The sequence below is a fragment of the Cucurbita moschata genome, unplaced genomic scaffold, assembly GCF_002738365.1.
Source record: "Cucurbita moschata cultivar Rifu unplaced genomic scaffold, Cmos_1.0 Cmo_Scf00004, whole genome shotgun sequence".
Taxonomy (NCBI): Eukaryota; Viridiplantae; Streptophyta; class Magnoliopsida; order Cucurbitales; family Cucurbitaceae; genus Cucurbita; species Cucurbita moschata.
Genome location: NW_019268520.1, coordinates 4,094,834 through 4,110,063, shown reverse-complemented (window position 1 = coordinate 4,110,063; position 15,230 = coordinate 4,094,834). Strand labels below are relative to the sequence as shown.

Sequence of the window (15,230 nt, the reverse complement as noted above, 5' to 3'; positions counted from 1 at the left end):
AACGCGTTTGTTAAAAAGAAGTGTTCACACTCTTGTAAAAAAAATGTTTCGTTTCTCTATCAATCCGATATGGAATCTCACATTTTGTCAAAAAAACCTCAACCGATCCTATAGAGCTCAACCACAAATTGTACCATAACTACAATTTTTTAAGATTACTACTTAACTCCAATACTATTTGTTAAAAAAAATGAAATCTATATATTTTCGTAACTGTGTCATATCATCCACTTAGAAAATAATTAGTTTATAACTAAAGTGAACAACATGAAAATATGTTGTGGTTCACTAGCTAGTTATCAATCGATCACGTTTCATATTTGATAAACCTCTTAGGTTTTTTTCACACTTACTTACTATGTACATGAGCATGTATTCTTCATTTTAATAACTCATCTCCACCTCATATTTATATCTCTATTTTTTAAAAAATTTAACCGCAGACATCATAATATCAACATTTGAAATGATAATTAATGTTTTATTTCTTAAAATACTTTGAATAACATTTTAGGAGAGAAGCAACCTATAATAATTTGAAACGATTTTAGAGGGTAGGGTTAATTTTTTTAATAACAATATTAAAGATTTCATGATAGTGATACATACCCTTTGCGATAATATTTTAATCCATTAATCAACCTCAAAACTTCGCCTCAATTTTATCTTAAATTTTAAATATAATTATTATTTAATCAAATTTCAATTCAATTTTAGGGATCAAATTAAAAATTAAAAAATATAAACGTTATAAATCTCATAATTTACGAAGTCATCGATGAAATCAAAACTTTTAGAAGGTACCTATAGCAAACTTTATATTCCTCGTTTATGCAATTTTCTTTTGTAATTATAATAATACAATTATTGAGGACACGTCAGATCGTGAAAGGCCGTGACGCTCCATCCATCACCCGCCGTCCCACTTGCAAATTCCCACCCTCCCATGCCACCTGTCTCCCAAGACCTTGCTAACGTCACTTACACCCTCGGTCACCGTCTGGGACCCACCACTTCACGCCCACTCACGTCCTGCCACGTCTCCTCCCTAAGAAACATGCAAGTTTATCGCATCCACCAAAATCTACCTTACCAGTCTTCTTTCGCCACGTAACGAAAAAATATTACCACCACGGATTATTAAAATGACGTGGCGTGGGAGAGGTGGAATTGCACTAGTGACGTGGCGAACAGCGAGAGAAATATCCATAAAAAGAAAATAAAAAACGAAAACCCTTTTCCTTATAAGAGGAAAACGGTTTTTTGACCTTTCCATATAACCCCATTGTCACTTAACACGTGTCCCAATCATTCCGCACGTGCCTTCCGCCAGGCAATCACCTGGAATCGCACCCTTTAATCTCCAGAGTATATAATACAAAGGCACGGCCTCTGTTTTTGCGTCACTTGAGAGGAAGGGCAAAGGAAAAACAGAAATACAAACTGAACCACCAGTACACGCCGTCGTTATGACGAAGCAGTTGAAAGAGAATCAAGAACCATTCATCTCCGGCACCGGCGAAGACGAGTTTCCGGCGGCGGCGCCAGAGTCGATGAGGTCGATTTGTAATCCTTGTGATTTTCACTCTTCGAAGACGTGCAAGGAAGAGGAAACGGATCAGGAAAGTATAGGATCGTCGGAGGAAACTGAGTCGCCGAAATCAGTAGCGAAGGTTGCGGACTGGAGGAAGAAAATGGCGTATGTTCATTACCAGATTCGGAGAATCAGAGAGGAGGATTTGCATCTTGGTGAAGACATCGGCGAAGGCTTCAACGCGAAAGAGAAGATTAATTCGATCGGAGATTGGTGCGATGTTCGACATAATCCTCCTCACTCTTATCATAATGATCGCGTTAGTTCTCAGATGAATGTTGTAATTTTCTCGAGGCCGATTTTGCCTAGCTCGCCGCTCAGCGGGAAGAACAAATACAGAACTATAAGTTAAACAAGGTACGATTATTCTTCATTCGATTTCGATTCTGCAAAATTAATTAAATCTTTGAGGAAACTGAAGGTTTCGATTCTCGTGATTGAGTTAGTTTTGGATACTGATTTTGCAGGAGAGAGATTAGTTAGAGTGCGCAGGAAGTGAAAAATTGGGGGAAGTTTTGATCTCTGGTATATGGCTGCATAGTTGTAGGGTTTGTTTGAATTTGTTAGGGCAAAATTAGCGAAATGGAACGATCAAAAAATTTGAAGGATGAAACCTCTACTGTGTAAAGCCTAATCTCAATCGTAAAACAGAGAAAAAAAAATGCATGAATCCTGATGTTGTAAATAAATTTCCTGCTTTTTCTTCTTCTCTTTGAGTTTATTTCTGATTTGTTTCTTTGATCTCTTCATTCAAAACTTGGATATCTTCCGAAGGTCTCTATCTATATTTACGGATACTTGTAATAGAAATTGTTTTTGAAAATGTTTCCTTTTAGAAAACTGATTCCACAAAAACTAATTGGAAGTACATATATTTTTTAAAAATTTGTTAAAACAACTATTAACTAAAAAATAATCTAAAATAAACACCTCAATTTTAAATATTTTTTAATTATGCTCCTGTACTTTTGAAATTTTTTATTTGTCTTTATTTTGAACTTTGGAACAAAAAATGCTCTTGAGCTTCAATGATTTTTAAAATATTTGTTCTTCAAAATAAACTATCAAAATTTAGAAGTTAAAAATCATTTCTCATATGTAGTTTGTTGAGAGGTTTTAAATACAACTTACTTTAAAAAAAATTAAATTAACTTGATACATGTAATTTCAACCTGAAATTAAGGAATTCAAATTTATGATTTTTAGATCAAAATATGTATTTTATGCTAATTAAATTCAAACCTAGTATTTTATGATGGAATATTTTCCTAACAGATTGATTATTAGAAATTGATCTCCTATAGTTTCATGCAAATATTTAAGGGCAATTAAAATTTTCCTTTTCCTTTTAAATATTTTCTTAACAAAATTATTCATAATCAAAGCACTCATTTCCTCAAATTTATTTGATTTGCTTTATACTAAAAATGCTTATACTAATATCAAATTATTAAATACTAGGAATAAATAACTTTAATGGAGTGGTAGTCAATAATGGCCAATAATCTTAATCACCGATGATTGAAACTAGAGATTGATGACTATCGTTAGCCACTAGTTCTAACCGCTGATGCAAATCACCACATCGAGGATATGCAGGATTGCCCTAACCACTCTCCATAATTGGAAAAAGCGAGCACTAAAGAAATACACATCATTCATAGACAAAGGGAAATAGCATTGGATACTTTTCCGAGAGATCTCCTCTAAATCATTGATACTATCGATAGAATCGTGAGCACCAAAATGAAAGAAAGTTGTAGATAGACGGTGGTATTAGGACTGTGAAAGCTATCCACCACATGATGATCTAATTGCAGTGGTGCCTTTGAAGAGAAATAAATGGACCATGCTTTTGACAACAACCAATTATCAAATCACTTTGCCCAAAAGTGATTTTCCTTTATAATACATACTATCTTTCAACAACAAGATGGTGCATCTTATCATTATGTCTCTCCACTGTGTTTATAAAAACAACCAACTTTAAGGTCATATTTTATCAGAGTTCTTCATTACTGGATCTCAATTGATTCTGATTCAGTTCTTGAATGGAAAGATTGATGCCCAAATGAAATGGGTTTTAGATTGAAAACCAACCAAAACAATGAACAAATTCAAGAACAATCAAACTCAATTGCGATTCAATCATGAATGGCTCATACTGGTTTCTGGTAAAATGCAAGATTCCAGGCTTAAAAAGGCAAGAAAACAGAGCAGAAATCAGCGTCTGGTATAAACACTCTGTATTTGGTAATCTGAATACAAAAATCTCAGGTTTTAAGTATACAATTTTTCTCAACACACAGATGAGGATGAAATGCTTCACATAACATTATTGTTCTGTATTTTCCCCAATTAATCCTCCAAAACTTCTCCACTGTACAAACAAAAGGAAAGAACAGAGAGAATTTTCAGATTTGTACCTTGCAAGAGTCATTAATGGCAGCAGATGGGGCACCTCACAAGCCCATTTTCATTGCAATCAGTACACCTCTGGAAGCCATATCCATCTTCTGCTTCTTCTTCTTCTTCTTCTTCATAAAACACTTTACAGCTTCCAGAACATGTCTCACATGGCACAAATCTAATGTCCCCACATGCCTCACAGACTCCCCCATCGTCATTTTCAAGCTTCTCGCAGCATTCAAGCAGTTTCTCAAGCTGCCCATCTTCGTGTAGTCTGCGAATTTCTTCAGCGCCACCGATTTGCTTCCTCCCAATGAACACTCTGGGCAAGCTTTTCTGATCTTCCATTAATAGCTGCTTGAGCTCCTCTTTAAACCCATTATGCATTGACACATCTCTCTCGTCTACACGAATCCCAATGGCTCTCAGAATGCTTCTAACATCACAACAGTCTTCATATGTCTTACGAATCCCTCTCAAGCTCGTGAAGTATAGAATTACCTTATCCCTCTTCTTCTCCTCCGGCCAACTGTAAAATTTCTTAGATTCCACGGCGGCTAACGGCGGCTGTTGGTGCTTTGTGTTCTCCACCGGGCGGAGATAAAATGAGTGATCCGGGGTGAGCTGCTGAAGAGACTTTCGAAACGATGAAATCACTTCCGGGTCGAAATCGGAAGCCATTGAATCAGAGTTCAAATTCCCATCACCGATTTCATCTTTTTCTTCTTTTAATCGAAGCCAGAGAGGTTTATGAGATGAATCGGTACCATTTTGTTTCGGAATCGGCTTGGGCTGATCGATGAGGGATCGATAATCATACGTACGGCTACCGAAATCAAACGAGAAGCTTCGATATCGGCTCGGAGACCAGAGAGGGCTAACATCCTCTAGCCCTTCCATGAGCTCCCATATGTTGATCGTCTCCGGCTCCCCCGGCGGCGTTCTGATCGGAGTTTTCGATGCGGTCTTAGGGATTTTCTCTCTGATTATGTTCGACCATGTCTTCGCTTCCGCCAATCCCATTCTGAAATCCTCAATCGTCTTGGAATTGTCGCTCCTCTGCGACTGACAGCAATAATTAACACTACCGCTACCGCCACCGCCACCGCCACCACTTCCGAGCTCCAACGAGCCTAATGTGGAGGACGTTAGGGCTACGACATGATAACTATCGCCTTTGGCCTGTGGTGGATGATGAACTTGCATAGAGTAGCTTCGAGAAATCGGCGAATACGGCCGCCGGCAATGCCGGCACCGATTTGGTTTCGAGTTTACACATCCCATTGACGAAGTAGATAGACAGTAAAAGAAATGATAACATAAATCGATCACAAATTTTTCAAAGCGACATTCTGTTTCTTGATTAAATCGGATGAAGGGGAATGAATATTAGGAAGTGAATGAACGAAATCGGTGGATTTCAAAGAAAATTGTTTCTGAATCAAAACACAGAACAAATTGACATTCTAACAATCGCAAGAACCCTAGTTCCCCCTTTTTCTTCTTCATCTGATCGTCAATGAAAAATCAATCCCCAAATTGCAGAAATGGAAATCTCATAGCAAATCAGAAGAAGGAGAGGAAGCATCAATGGCGGATTAAAAGTGGTGAATTCAGAACCCAAAACCATGCCGACGTTCTACTTATACTTTCCTCAACAAAATCCAAACCTATTTTTTAACTTTTATCTCCCTTCATCTTCAACCTTAGGCAAATAATTACAGAGACATGTGTGGCCATGGCAGGCACGTGCTGCACGTGAGCTTTTAGGTTGTTGTGTTTCCGACAATTGTGTCCAAAGTTCTAAAAGTGAAAAAAGGAAAGAACTTTGGATCTCACAGCTCCCATTTCCAGTTGCCATCATAGCTGCAGCTGATGAACCAGGCGAGTGATTAAACAAACCCTTATTGTCGATACGAATCTGCTAAAAGAGCGGAGAATTTGTATGTAAGAACGATGTATTTGTTCGTACAAGATGTTTAGAATGGACGTTGTAAGTATAATTTCAATATGTTTGAACTCAAAGTGAACAGTATCACGTTGTTTGGAGAGACCAAAATTGTCGTATCTAAGTAGTAGTAATAGAGACATATCCTAGACTTAACTTCGACCGACAATCATGTAAAATAATTGTGCATAAAACCCTTGAATTATTCTGTGAGATCTCATATCGATTAGAGAGAAGAACGAATGCCAGCAAGGATAGTGACCTCAACGAAGAGTGAATTGTGAGATTTTGCATTAGTTGGAGAGAAAAACTAAGTATTCTTTATATGAATAGCAAACCCGTTTCAAAAACTTTGAGAAGAAGCTCGAAAGAGAAGGCTCGAAGAAACAATATCAACTAATAGTAGGCTTAATCATCATCACCATGACTGGCCCGCTTTGATGGGAGCTTTGTGCACGACGACCTTTTTTCGTCCTATAATATGTTGATTATTGTTGCCTTTTTTCCCCATCTCTCCCTCTCTTTCTTTTCATCTCTTTTTTTGCTTTATTTTTCCCTCTGGGTTAAGTGTTTCTTCCTGTACAGATGAATTTCTAAGACACGGGGAAGACGCAATCATTTACGTTCACATCAATTCAATTCAACTAACTTTTATTAAATTTCGTTATTTATTAATACTTATATTAGAAAGATTCATAATTAATTATTATTATATTATTGGTGATATATAACTGAACGTATAGAGAAATAAAACATGATTAAAAAAAATTGGGTCGAGATTAGAAGACATAATTAAATACATCTACCTTTAGTTAAAAAAGTACATATGCATCTTCATACCTTAACACCATACTCCATAGTCGCTTCAAACATGTCTTTAAGCATAAGTTTAATTAATGCCAAAACCAAATTTTTTTAAAAAAATTTAAAAAGAAATTAGCGAGGCTATTTAATGCAATATCGGAGTAAAATAGAGGTACATGAATGAACTGAAACTACGTACAAATGCAAATGAGAGTGTTAGGAATGTTTAAAAGAAATTAAATAAAAATATTTATCGATATAATTTTATTTTATTTTTTTAATGTTTTTATCTGTGTTTTATTGTAAAATTGAGATGTTGCAAATTCACGTGAATTTTAAAGAAATGATGTATTTACATATGGAAGGTTGTTTTACTTGCCATCAATTCTACTTTCCATACTAAATAATTAGAATTTAACCATTTAAAAAAAAAAAAAAAAAAGTAACCATATTTTAAACCATGGTTAAATGATAAATTTGGAAATTTGTTTGAGTCTTATCCATATTGGATTTATGTATTATAAAAATATTTTATACACGACAAAAACGTTATGATAGAGATCGGTCGAAGAAAGAAAATTTAGATTAAGAAACTGTTTTGAAACAATTTCAATGATTAAGAATTAAAATAAAAAAGAGTGGTTAAATTTTCTCGAGCTTTTATACACATCCATGAACAAGAACACGAACAAGAACAAGAACGAGAACGGGAATGGGAACGAGTTTTGTTTATTTTCAACCTCGAAGATTCTTTCCATTGTCATAATACAGAGCTTCCAAAAGGGGTAGAAAGAAGAGGAACCTTATTTTCTAAAAAACACTTCGCACACTTCACTTAGCTGAGAACTTAAACAGCATAATGTGATTGTAAGGCTTCTTAGAAGTCACAATGGTTGAAGGGAAACTGGGATGGTTCACTGCATCAGGATATCCTTGTGTCTCCAAACAAAGCGCTGCATGAGCTTGGTACACAAACCCCCCCTTCCCCTTCACGTCCTTTATATAGTTCCCTGTATACAACTGAACCCCAGGAGCATTTGTCGATACCTCCAACGTCCGTCCCGACTTCTCGTCGTGCACCACTGCTGCTTTCTTCACCTTCTCATCCCCGGTGCCGTGGTCGAGCGCGTAGTTCATGTCGTACCCTTTTGGAAGCTTGTTTATTCTGCTTCCAACCTTCCGGGGCTTCAGAAAATCATATGGAGTTCCTTTCACAGACTCTAACTTTCCAGTTGGAATCAGATAGTTATCGACAACCGTGATTCGGGATCCGAAGATCTGAAGACGATTCGACAAAATGTCGCCACTGTTATGTCCACCAAGATTCCAGTATGTATGTTGAGCTAGATTTACAGGGGTAGGCTTGTTTAGAGCCTTGGCTTTCATTGTTAACTTCAGTTGGTTGTTTGCTATGAGTGTGTAATTGGCAGTCACTAATAGATCACCAGGAAAACCTGCAAAAAGAATGGTTAGAATCATCCACATTCGCTCGTTATGTATCGCCCTCAGCCTCACAGTTTTTAAACGCGTCTGCTGGGGAGAGATTTCCACACCCTTAAAAGAAATGTTTCGTTCTCCTCTCCAACTGACATGGGATCTCACAATACTATTTCCGTTCTCACCTTCTTCACCGTCGAAACTGCGGTAGGAAAAAACGATTTGAGGAGAGCTACCACTTTTCTCATACTTGGTTACTTTCCAGACAACATCACTGAAGCCTCTAGTACCACCTAACATTACAAATCACTCATCAACTATTGATAGATATCAACAAAAAAATGCCTGAAAAGTTCATAAACAAACCAAACAGAAAACCAAGTTGTGTGAAATAATGTACCATGAAGTGTGTTGTTGCCTTCATTAGCAATCAGCTTGTATAGAACTCCATTCAGAGTAAATTTCGCGCCACTGATTCGATTCGCAACTCTTCCAACAATCGCACCAAAATACGTCGTGTCGTTCTAAAAACGTAAGAACGTTTTTCTTTGTTAGTTGAATTGAATGGAAATAAAAGGTTTCTTCATAAAAGGTTTCTAAAGAGGTAACTCATAGATCAAAGAACACCAAGTTTATAGATCTAGTAGGTATAAAATTGAAAGTTAAACGAACAGATATTCAAAGACTAAACACGTAATTTAACGATCAAACAATATCACGTTTAACGAAGAACAAACTTCAATTTGTTTCTCAATTTAAGTATCACATCATAAACCTTTGACAAATCCTACAGAATTTGGGCCACAGATGGATAATTATTCCAAGATTATGAGATGTTTTGATTTCCCATGGCTTTTTACCGTGGGAGCAATTATAAACCAAACAGAAGAACACAAAAACAGGATTAGAGGTATCAAACTTCACAGTCAGAGTACCAATTGGAAGAGAAAAAAGGGCTCAAAACAGCTAAAACCTCACCTGATACTCCCGAATGGAATCATACCCAAGAACAATATCATCCAACTTCCCTGAAAAAAAAAAAAGAAAAAAACCCCATAAGAGAAAAAGGGAAACGAATTAAGAAACACAAGAACAGAAACCTTAAAAACCCCTACAAAAAAAGGGACCAAAATGGGGACAAACCATGCTTGTCTGGTACAAGAACAGACACAATAGTGGCACCCCAGTTGGTAAATTTCACTGAAAGGTCACCTCTCTTGAGCTCAAAAATCCCAATCTCCCGCTTCTTCTCAGAGGCATTAGCAATCCCAAAAGCAGCTAAAGCAATAACACAGAACAACCCCAGAAAAAATTTGCCCATATTTGCCAAAGAGTGAAGCGATTTTGCCCTCCTCCATATCTGCTTCAGCGACCTTATAAAGAGAAGCATCGAAATGTAAAAAGAAGAAGAAAAGTGGGGAAATTGAAAGACCCATCTGGCTGAACAGAGACATGTGAGTGGTGGGTTTGACTTAGAAAACTAAAAAGGGTAAAATTTATTATCATTAAACTAAATTTTGGACGATAACCAATGGATCAACCATCAATGCAGTGTAGTGGGCCGACTTTATCTTGCCCTTTCAGTGGGCAACAAGTCAAAATGAGTCCTTTTCCCTATGATTTTTCTTACGGAAAAGTATTCTTTTTATGGGTGGCAAGGATTAGTACAAAGTTGAGTCCTACTCATGTTAAAAAATCAAGTGATTAGGACCATTTATAGTATCATTTTCTCTCATAAATCAGTTCAAGGGACCAACTATAATATAAATTTTTCTAGGAATCCCAGATATTTGGAGCATTAAATTCACTTAAAAAGATTTATTCATGTTCATTTACATTTTTATCTATAAAAAAATAAATATTTTCGCTTATAAAATGGTTGAGACGGAGTGAAGTGTGAAGCATTGGCACATGGGGGCATGATTAATTGAGCCTTTTGAAAATGGTAATAATAATTGATGTAGAAATGGCCAGCTTTGAGATTCTTTTTAGTGTTAACAACAACGCCCAAAGGATGAGTTATCTGCTGCTCACACATGAAGGCTACTTGGACGTATCCTCATCTTTATGGTAGGGTTGACCTTGGTCTCTGGGGACAAGGTTCAAGATAAGTGTTCATCCAAAGACGGAAGGTTGCCGGAGAAATAGATATTTGTGAGTGATTTATGGTTAATTTTTAAACAAGAGACAAAATATCAAGCTTAGAAACAACCACAAAAAAAAAAAAAAAAATTATGAGATAAAATTAAGTAGAATAATTTTGGTTGAGATTATGTTTAAGTCATGCATACGGGAAGAAGAAATTATGGAAATTGAGGAGTTAAGTGTCAGTTGTTTTTATCTAAAACGTGTTGTTCCAAATCTTTTTTAAATGCTTTCATTTTAGATAGGTTTTTATTATTTCATGTTGCGTCAATATAAGAGTATATGGTCGTTCATCAAAATTATGTCTACATCCACCAGAGCTAAAATGACCCAAAATGTATAAGAGATACCCGTCAACTCTCCGTTTGGTGAAATTACATCTGCATCAACCCCTGCTAGACCTAACACGAGGTCAGCCATCAAAAAATGAGTTTAACTAAAAATGTCAGAAGTGGGATTTGAACCCACGCCTTCTCACGAAGACCAGAACTTGAGTCTGGCGCCTTAGACCACTCGGCCATCCTGACTTTGATGTTCAGACGAACACAATTTTATTTATTTAAAACCCATTTAAACTTTTAACTAAAAAAATTCTAATCATGTGCGGAGTAAAACCCACCACTTATTTAAGATTAATAAATCAAAAGTAATATCAATATCATTCAATCAATAATGAAATAACTAATTAACTTCAAATTAGTATTGATTAGGAATAGGATATTGTTAAAAAAATATATATAAACAGTAAATAATATGAAATAATTAAACCTCATCTTAAATATTAATTATGAACAATAATGATTAAAAGAAGACCACAAATCCTAGATGTTTCCCTTAGCTTTACCCCTAGCACTAATTTCGAAAAACTATGAACCAAGATTACACTAACGAACAATGAGCCCCAACACAAGAACAACGGTTACAACTCCATGCTCGTAATATCCTTATAACTTCACGTTTCGTGCTAATTCTTTGTTGTTTTAAGGCGAAACTGTCTAAAAACATGACAAACTGAAAGAGGAACTGGAAGAACATGAGAAATTCATACTCCTTTTTACTCAGTCCAGTCCCTTTCTAACTCAACTATATATACATACAAAACATGATTAAAAACAGTAAGAAGAAGGGTGAAGGGAGCACCTAATTCATGTTCCACAAAACAAGAAACATCAATAAAAGAACCTTATTTTAATTCTCTCTCTCTCTCTCTCTCTGTTGCTTCTTCTAGAAGTAAACAAAGACTGCTGCTGCACACAAATGGTAGCAGTCCATGACAGCACTGTATGGAATGAACAAGATCTCATTTGCAGAGAGTTCATCGATTCTCTACTATCTTTGGCCCTTTGTACACTGCTCCAACGGCAGCCAAGTCTTTAGGTTGCTCTCTTTCTTCAAGCCATGCGTACCTTTCCCTATCTGCTTCTGGGACCGAAACCCCCTCCTCCACTGTCATTTTCCAACAAAATCATCATGTCAGTCACACATCTCCTGTATCCACTTCATTATACACTCACTACCTACCTGAAAATTTTGTGAAGGGATGGTCAAGGTAGTATGAGCAATGTCGACCATCTCGATCGGAGTACGGTGGGCCGAGCACGTCTAACACTGCACACGCTGTCACAGCTGTGAAGCAATGCATGTTTCCTCCATCTGCAGGGTAAAGAATCGACGAGTCGCATGGGGCCGTGAAGTCTGCGTCTACCTTGACTTTCGCTAACCGAATACCTGGAGATGTTCAACAATACATCTTAACTTACATGTATCTCGACTAATCTCATCCTACAAAAGAGATTCATGTAATCCATAGCTCGCCCTATCAGTTTTGGTTATATAACAATCAACACAGACAACCCATCAACATCAATCTCTGTTATAGTCTTTTAGATACTTCCATTGATATTGACATTTAAATCCTTACTTTGGCCCGTTACTTATTGCTGTCAGTCTCACGGTTCTAAAATGTATTTGCTAGGGAGAGGTTTCCGCACCCTTATAAGGAATGCTTCGTTTCCCTCTTCAACCGGGTTAAAAATGACCGTTATTTCAACCAATTGTAGAGTGAGGACATAACAATATTGCATAGAGACTCACTTCTTGAAGGAGCTCTGCCACGCGAGACGTTGGCACGTGTAGACGTGCCATTGACAGCGCCGCCATCTACCCAGTCGTATGCCTTAATGTGCATAGTCCCAAAGAGAAGCTTGCTAAATACTGTCATTCCAGGATGGTTGTGAAGTGGAATGACACCTGAAGGAGGCAAGCAAAATATTCCCATCTGCACCACAAGTACAACACACATGGTCAAAAACTGTACAAATTTAAGAGCCTTCCACAACTAGATTGCTCTCTAATAAAGCAAATGAAAATGCATACAGAGAATTTGTTGCTCTCATAGAGGTGCAAATATGTTATAGGAGGAGTTCGTCGACCGGCTGTCGTCCGAAAATACGGCATCTCCGGCGACAACCCAACATCTACTGGCTCCATTTTATCTATATACAACAAGATTCATTATCAGTAACACAAAAACAAACAGCCACACAAAGTGAAGAAATGAAAATAACACAAAACAAACCAATTGGTTTTGATTGGGTTACTCTGAAAACCATCCCAAAAGCTCCTAATTTGCATAGAACTTAAGAAATTGAGATGGGCATAGATCATTCTATAATCAAAACTGAACTATGTGGATGTTGAAGCTAATCATTATCCAACCAATATAGCTCAAGCACCAATATCAAGAACAGACATACGACGAAGAAAAATAATAAATAAATAGATACTCAGCACGTGCAGCAGGCAGTGCAAGTTGCAGAAAAAAACAGAGCTAAAATATACAATCCAACAGGACATTGAAAAAAACACATAAAACCCAACACAAAAGCTTTTCACAAACGAGGTTCGTACAATTTGTACACATTAAAAAAATGGAAACAGACAGGCTTATGATTACAACACGAAACTACATTATCAATCAGAATTGGGAATTCAATTCAATTCAATTAACAATGGGGTTCAGAATTAAATACAAAAACAAACACATACCCAGAACATCTCGTACCCGTTCAATATCCTCAAAAGGGGGAACGATTCCAATCCCACCAGAAGCAAAAACTTCATTACAAGTTTCATAGAGTTTCTGAACCGGCAACGGCGAGGACTTCCTAGTCCGCCGCCGGTTCTTTCTCGACTTGTTATTCGTAGTTGTTTCTTTAGGTAATTCACAAAACTGTTTCCCCTTCCGATCAGCCAGATATCGCTCAATCCCCATTAACCCACCAAAAATTGGCTGAAATTGGAGGGGGGAAGTGAAAAACTAATGAAATTAGGGAAAGGGGTGCCCGAAAATAAGCGAAAAGGATAGGGGAAAACGGGGATCTGGATAGAATCGAAAAGTGAAAAGGCCAAGAAACAGGGGAAGAGGGTACAGATTAGTAGCGATTGAGAGAAGGTGTAAAAATGGTCATCTCCGTATGGAGAAGAAATGGAAAGAATGGAGACAGAAGGGGTATAAAAGGGAGAGGTTTCCGCACAGAAAGAGAGAGAAAGAACGATGGGTTTGAAGAAGAGAAAACCAGGGGCCATTCCCACCATTCCAGTGGGCTGTTCCAAACAGTGGATTTTTTTTTTTCTATTTTTTTTTTCAGGTGGGGTTTATTTTCCCCTCACCAAATTTCACACTTAAATTTCTATTTTTTTTCCACTTTTTTTCAATAAACAATATAAAAAAAATTCAATTTTGTATCTATTTAATTCATCCACTCTTATCCTATTAGGATTAAAAAAACAATCTTAATCTTTGAACGCTCGTTAAATTAATAATTCACTTATAATCCATACTCGGTCAAATTTTAAATTAAAAGATAAGCTCAGAACAAAATTCCGACTTAATCAAATTGAATTTGGGCATAGTCAAATATTCCCCTCCAATTAAATTTGGGTATATTCCGTAAAATGTAATTTATAAAGGTGTATAATTTGTTATATAAATATTTAATGTTTGTAATATAAAAACATTCAAAGGATAACATTATTTATTTTAATATAGAAACTAAATTGTTTTCATGTGCGTTAAATTATTACATACTAATTTTGTTTTTTGTAATTTACTTCTAAAATTAAGTTTAAAAATACTTCACCCATAGTTTGATTGTTTACGTTTACCCATAGTTTAGTTATTTTATTATTTATTTTTAAAAAACATAGTTTTAACATTTTTATTTTCTTTTTATATTTTGGCTGACAGTTCAAAAAATAAAAAAAAAATTAAAAAAGTGAAAATTGGAAAAAAAATATAAAAAAAATTAAGAGACTAATTACTGAGAATAATGCTGCACCCATGGTCTCTGTCTCTGCATGGATTGCATGAATATAAATTTTAATTAAGAACAAATAAAAATTTATTTATGAGGCTCAAAAAAGGACAAAAAAATTATATATTATATGTTGAATGTCTTAATTGTTAAGAGTTCATTTAATAATAATTTTGATATTTTTTAATATATAATGATTTCAATAACTACCCAAAAATAATTGGATACACAAAACCCTAAAGCTGTTTACCCGTGCACGAGTATCCTTCTAGAAGTGTATACAACGTACATGATTTTCTTTAAAATTTCAATGACTCGAAGAGATTAGGTTATCCTTTCGTATATGTTGAAAAATTACGAAGTCTATGAAAGTGTGCTGTTTTTTTTTTCTTGAATCTTTTGTTCAAAACCTATGAAAAATATTCTATTTTATGATAATTATGCTCGAAGATCTTTAATATATTAGTAAGAAATATTGTTTCTATTAGCGTGAGACAATTTTTAAAAACCAAAAGCAAAGTCATGACAGCTTGTAACGACTCATGTCTATGATTCAAAATCTAGATTGGATACCCGA

The 15,230-nt window shown here is 35.9% G+C and overlaps 4 protein-coding genes and 1 non-coding gene across 6 annotated transcripts; 1 reads left to right on the top strand and 4 right to left on the bottom strand.

The window, feature by feature from the left end:
- Positions 1-1,415: 1,415 nt before the first annotated feature.
- Positions 1,416-2,163, top strand: LOC111441419. The gene is made up of 2 exons (XM_023078405.1): positions 1,416-1,951; positions 2,062-2,163. The coding sequence occupies exon 1, from the start codon at positions 1,470-1,472 to the stop codon at positions 1,944-1,946; it is 477 nt and encodes a 158-aa protein (XP_022934173.1). The 5' UTR covers positions 1,416-1,469; the 3' UTR covers positions 1,947-1,951; positions 2,062-2,163.
- Positions 2,164-2,195: 32 nt separating this feature from the next.
- On the bottom strand, positions 2,196-5,775 carry LOC111441418 (uncharacterized protein At3g28850-like). 2 transcript variants are annotated; one of them, XM_023078403.1, is made up of 2 exons: positions 4,107-5,775; positions 2,196-2,304 (listed from the first exon to the last, which is right to left on the bottom strand). In XM_023078403.1, the coding sequence occupies exons 1-2, from the start codon at positions 5,285-5,287 to the stop codon at positions 2,211-2,213; spliced, it is 1,275 nt and encodes a 424-aa protein (XP_022934171.1). In that variant the 5' UTR covers positions 5,288-5,775; the 3' UTR covers positions 2,196-2,210. The 2 variants fall into 2 exon arrangements, with proteins under 2 accessions (XP_022934171.1, XP_022934172.1); XM_023078404.1 differs by lacking the exon at positions 2,196-2,304 and having other exon boundaries at positions 3,809-5,773.
- Positions 5,776-7,460: 1,685 nt separating this feature from the next.
- LOC111442122 (aldose 1-epimerase-like) lies at positions 7,461-9,620 on the bottom strand. Its single transcript, XM_023079400.1, has 5 exons — positions 9,336-9,620; positions 9,171-9,220; positions 8,593-8,716; positions 8,378-8,485; positions 7,461-8,209 (listed from the first exon to the last, which is right to left on the bottom strand). The coding sequence occupies exons 1-5, from the start codon at positions 9,580-9,582 to the stop codon at positions 7,587-7,589; spliced, it is 1,152 nt and encodes a 383-aa protein (XP_022935168.1). The 5' UTR covers positions 9,583-9,620; the 3' UTR covers positions 7,461-7,586.
- A 1,160-nt stretch (positions 9,621-10,780) lies between these two features.
- TRNAL-CAA lies at positions 10,781-10,864 on the bottom strand. The gene has a single exon. It is a non-coding gene; the product is annotated as a tRNA-Leu (tRNA).
- Positions 10,865-11,361: 497 nt separating this feature from the next.
- LOC111442123 (plant cysteine oxidase 2) lies at positions 11,362-13,869 on the bottom strand. Its single transcript, XM_023079401.1, has 5 exons — positions 13,386-13,869; positions 12,714-12,832; positions 12,432-12,615; positions 11,859-12,065; positions 11,362-11,783 (listed from the first exon to the last, which is right to left on the bottom strand). Exons 1-5 carry the CDS (start codon positions 13,609-13,611, stop codon positions 11,653-11,655), a joined length of 867 nt encoding a protein of 288 aa, XP_022935169.1. The 5' UTR covers positions 13,612-13,869; the 3' UTR covers positions 11,362-11,652.
- Between the last annotated feature and the right edge of the window lie 1,361 nt (positions 13,870-15,230).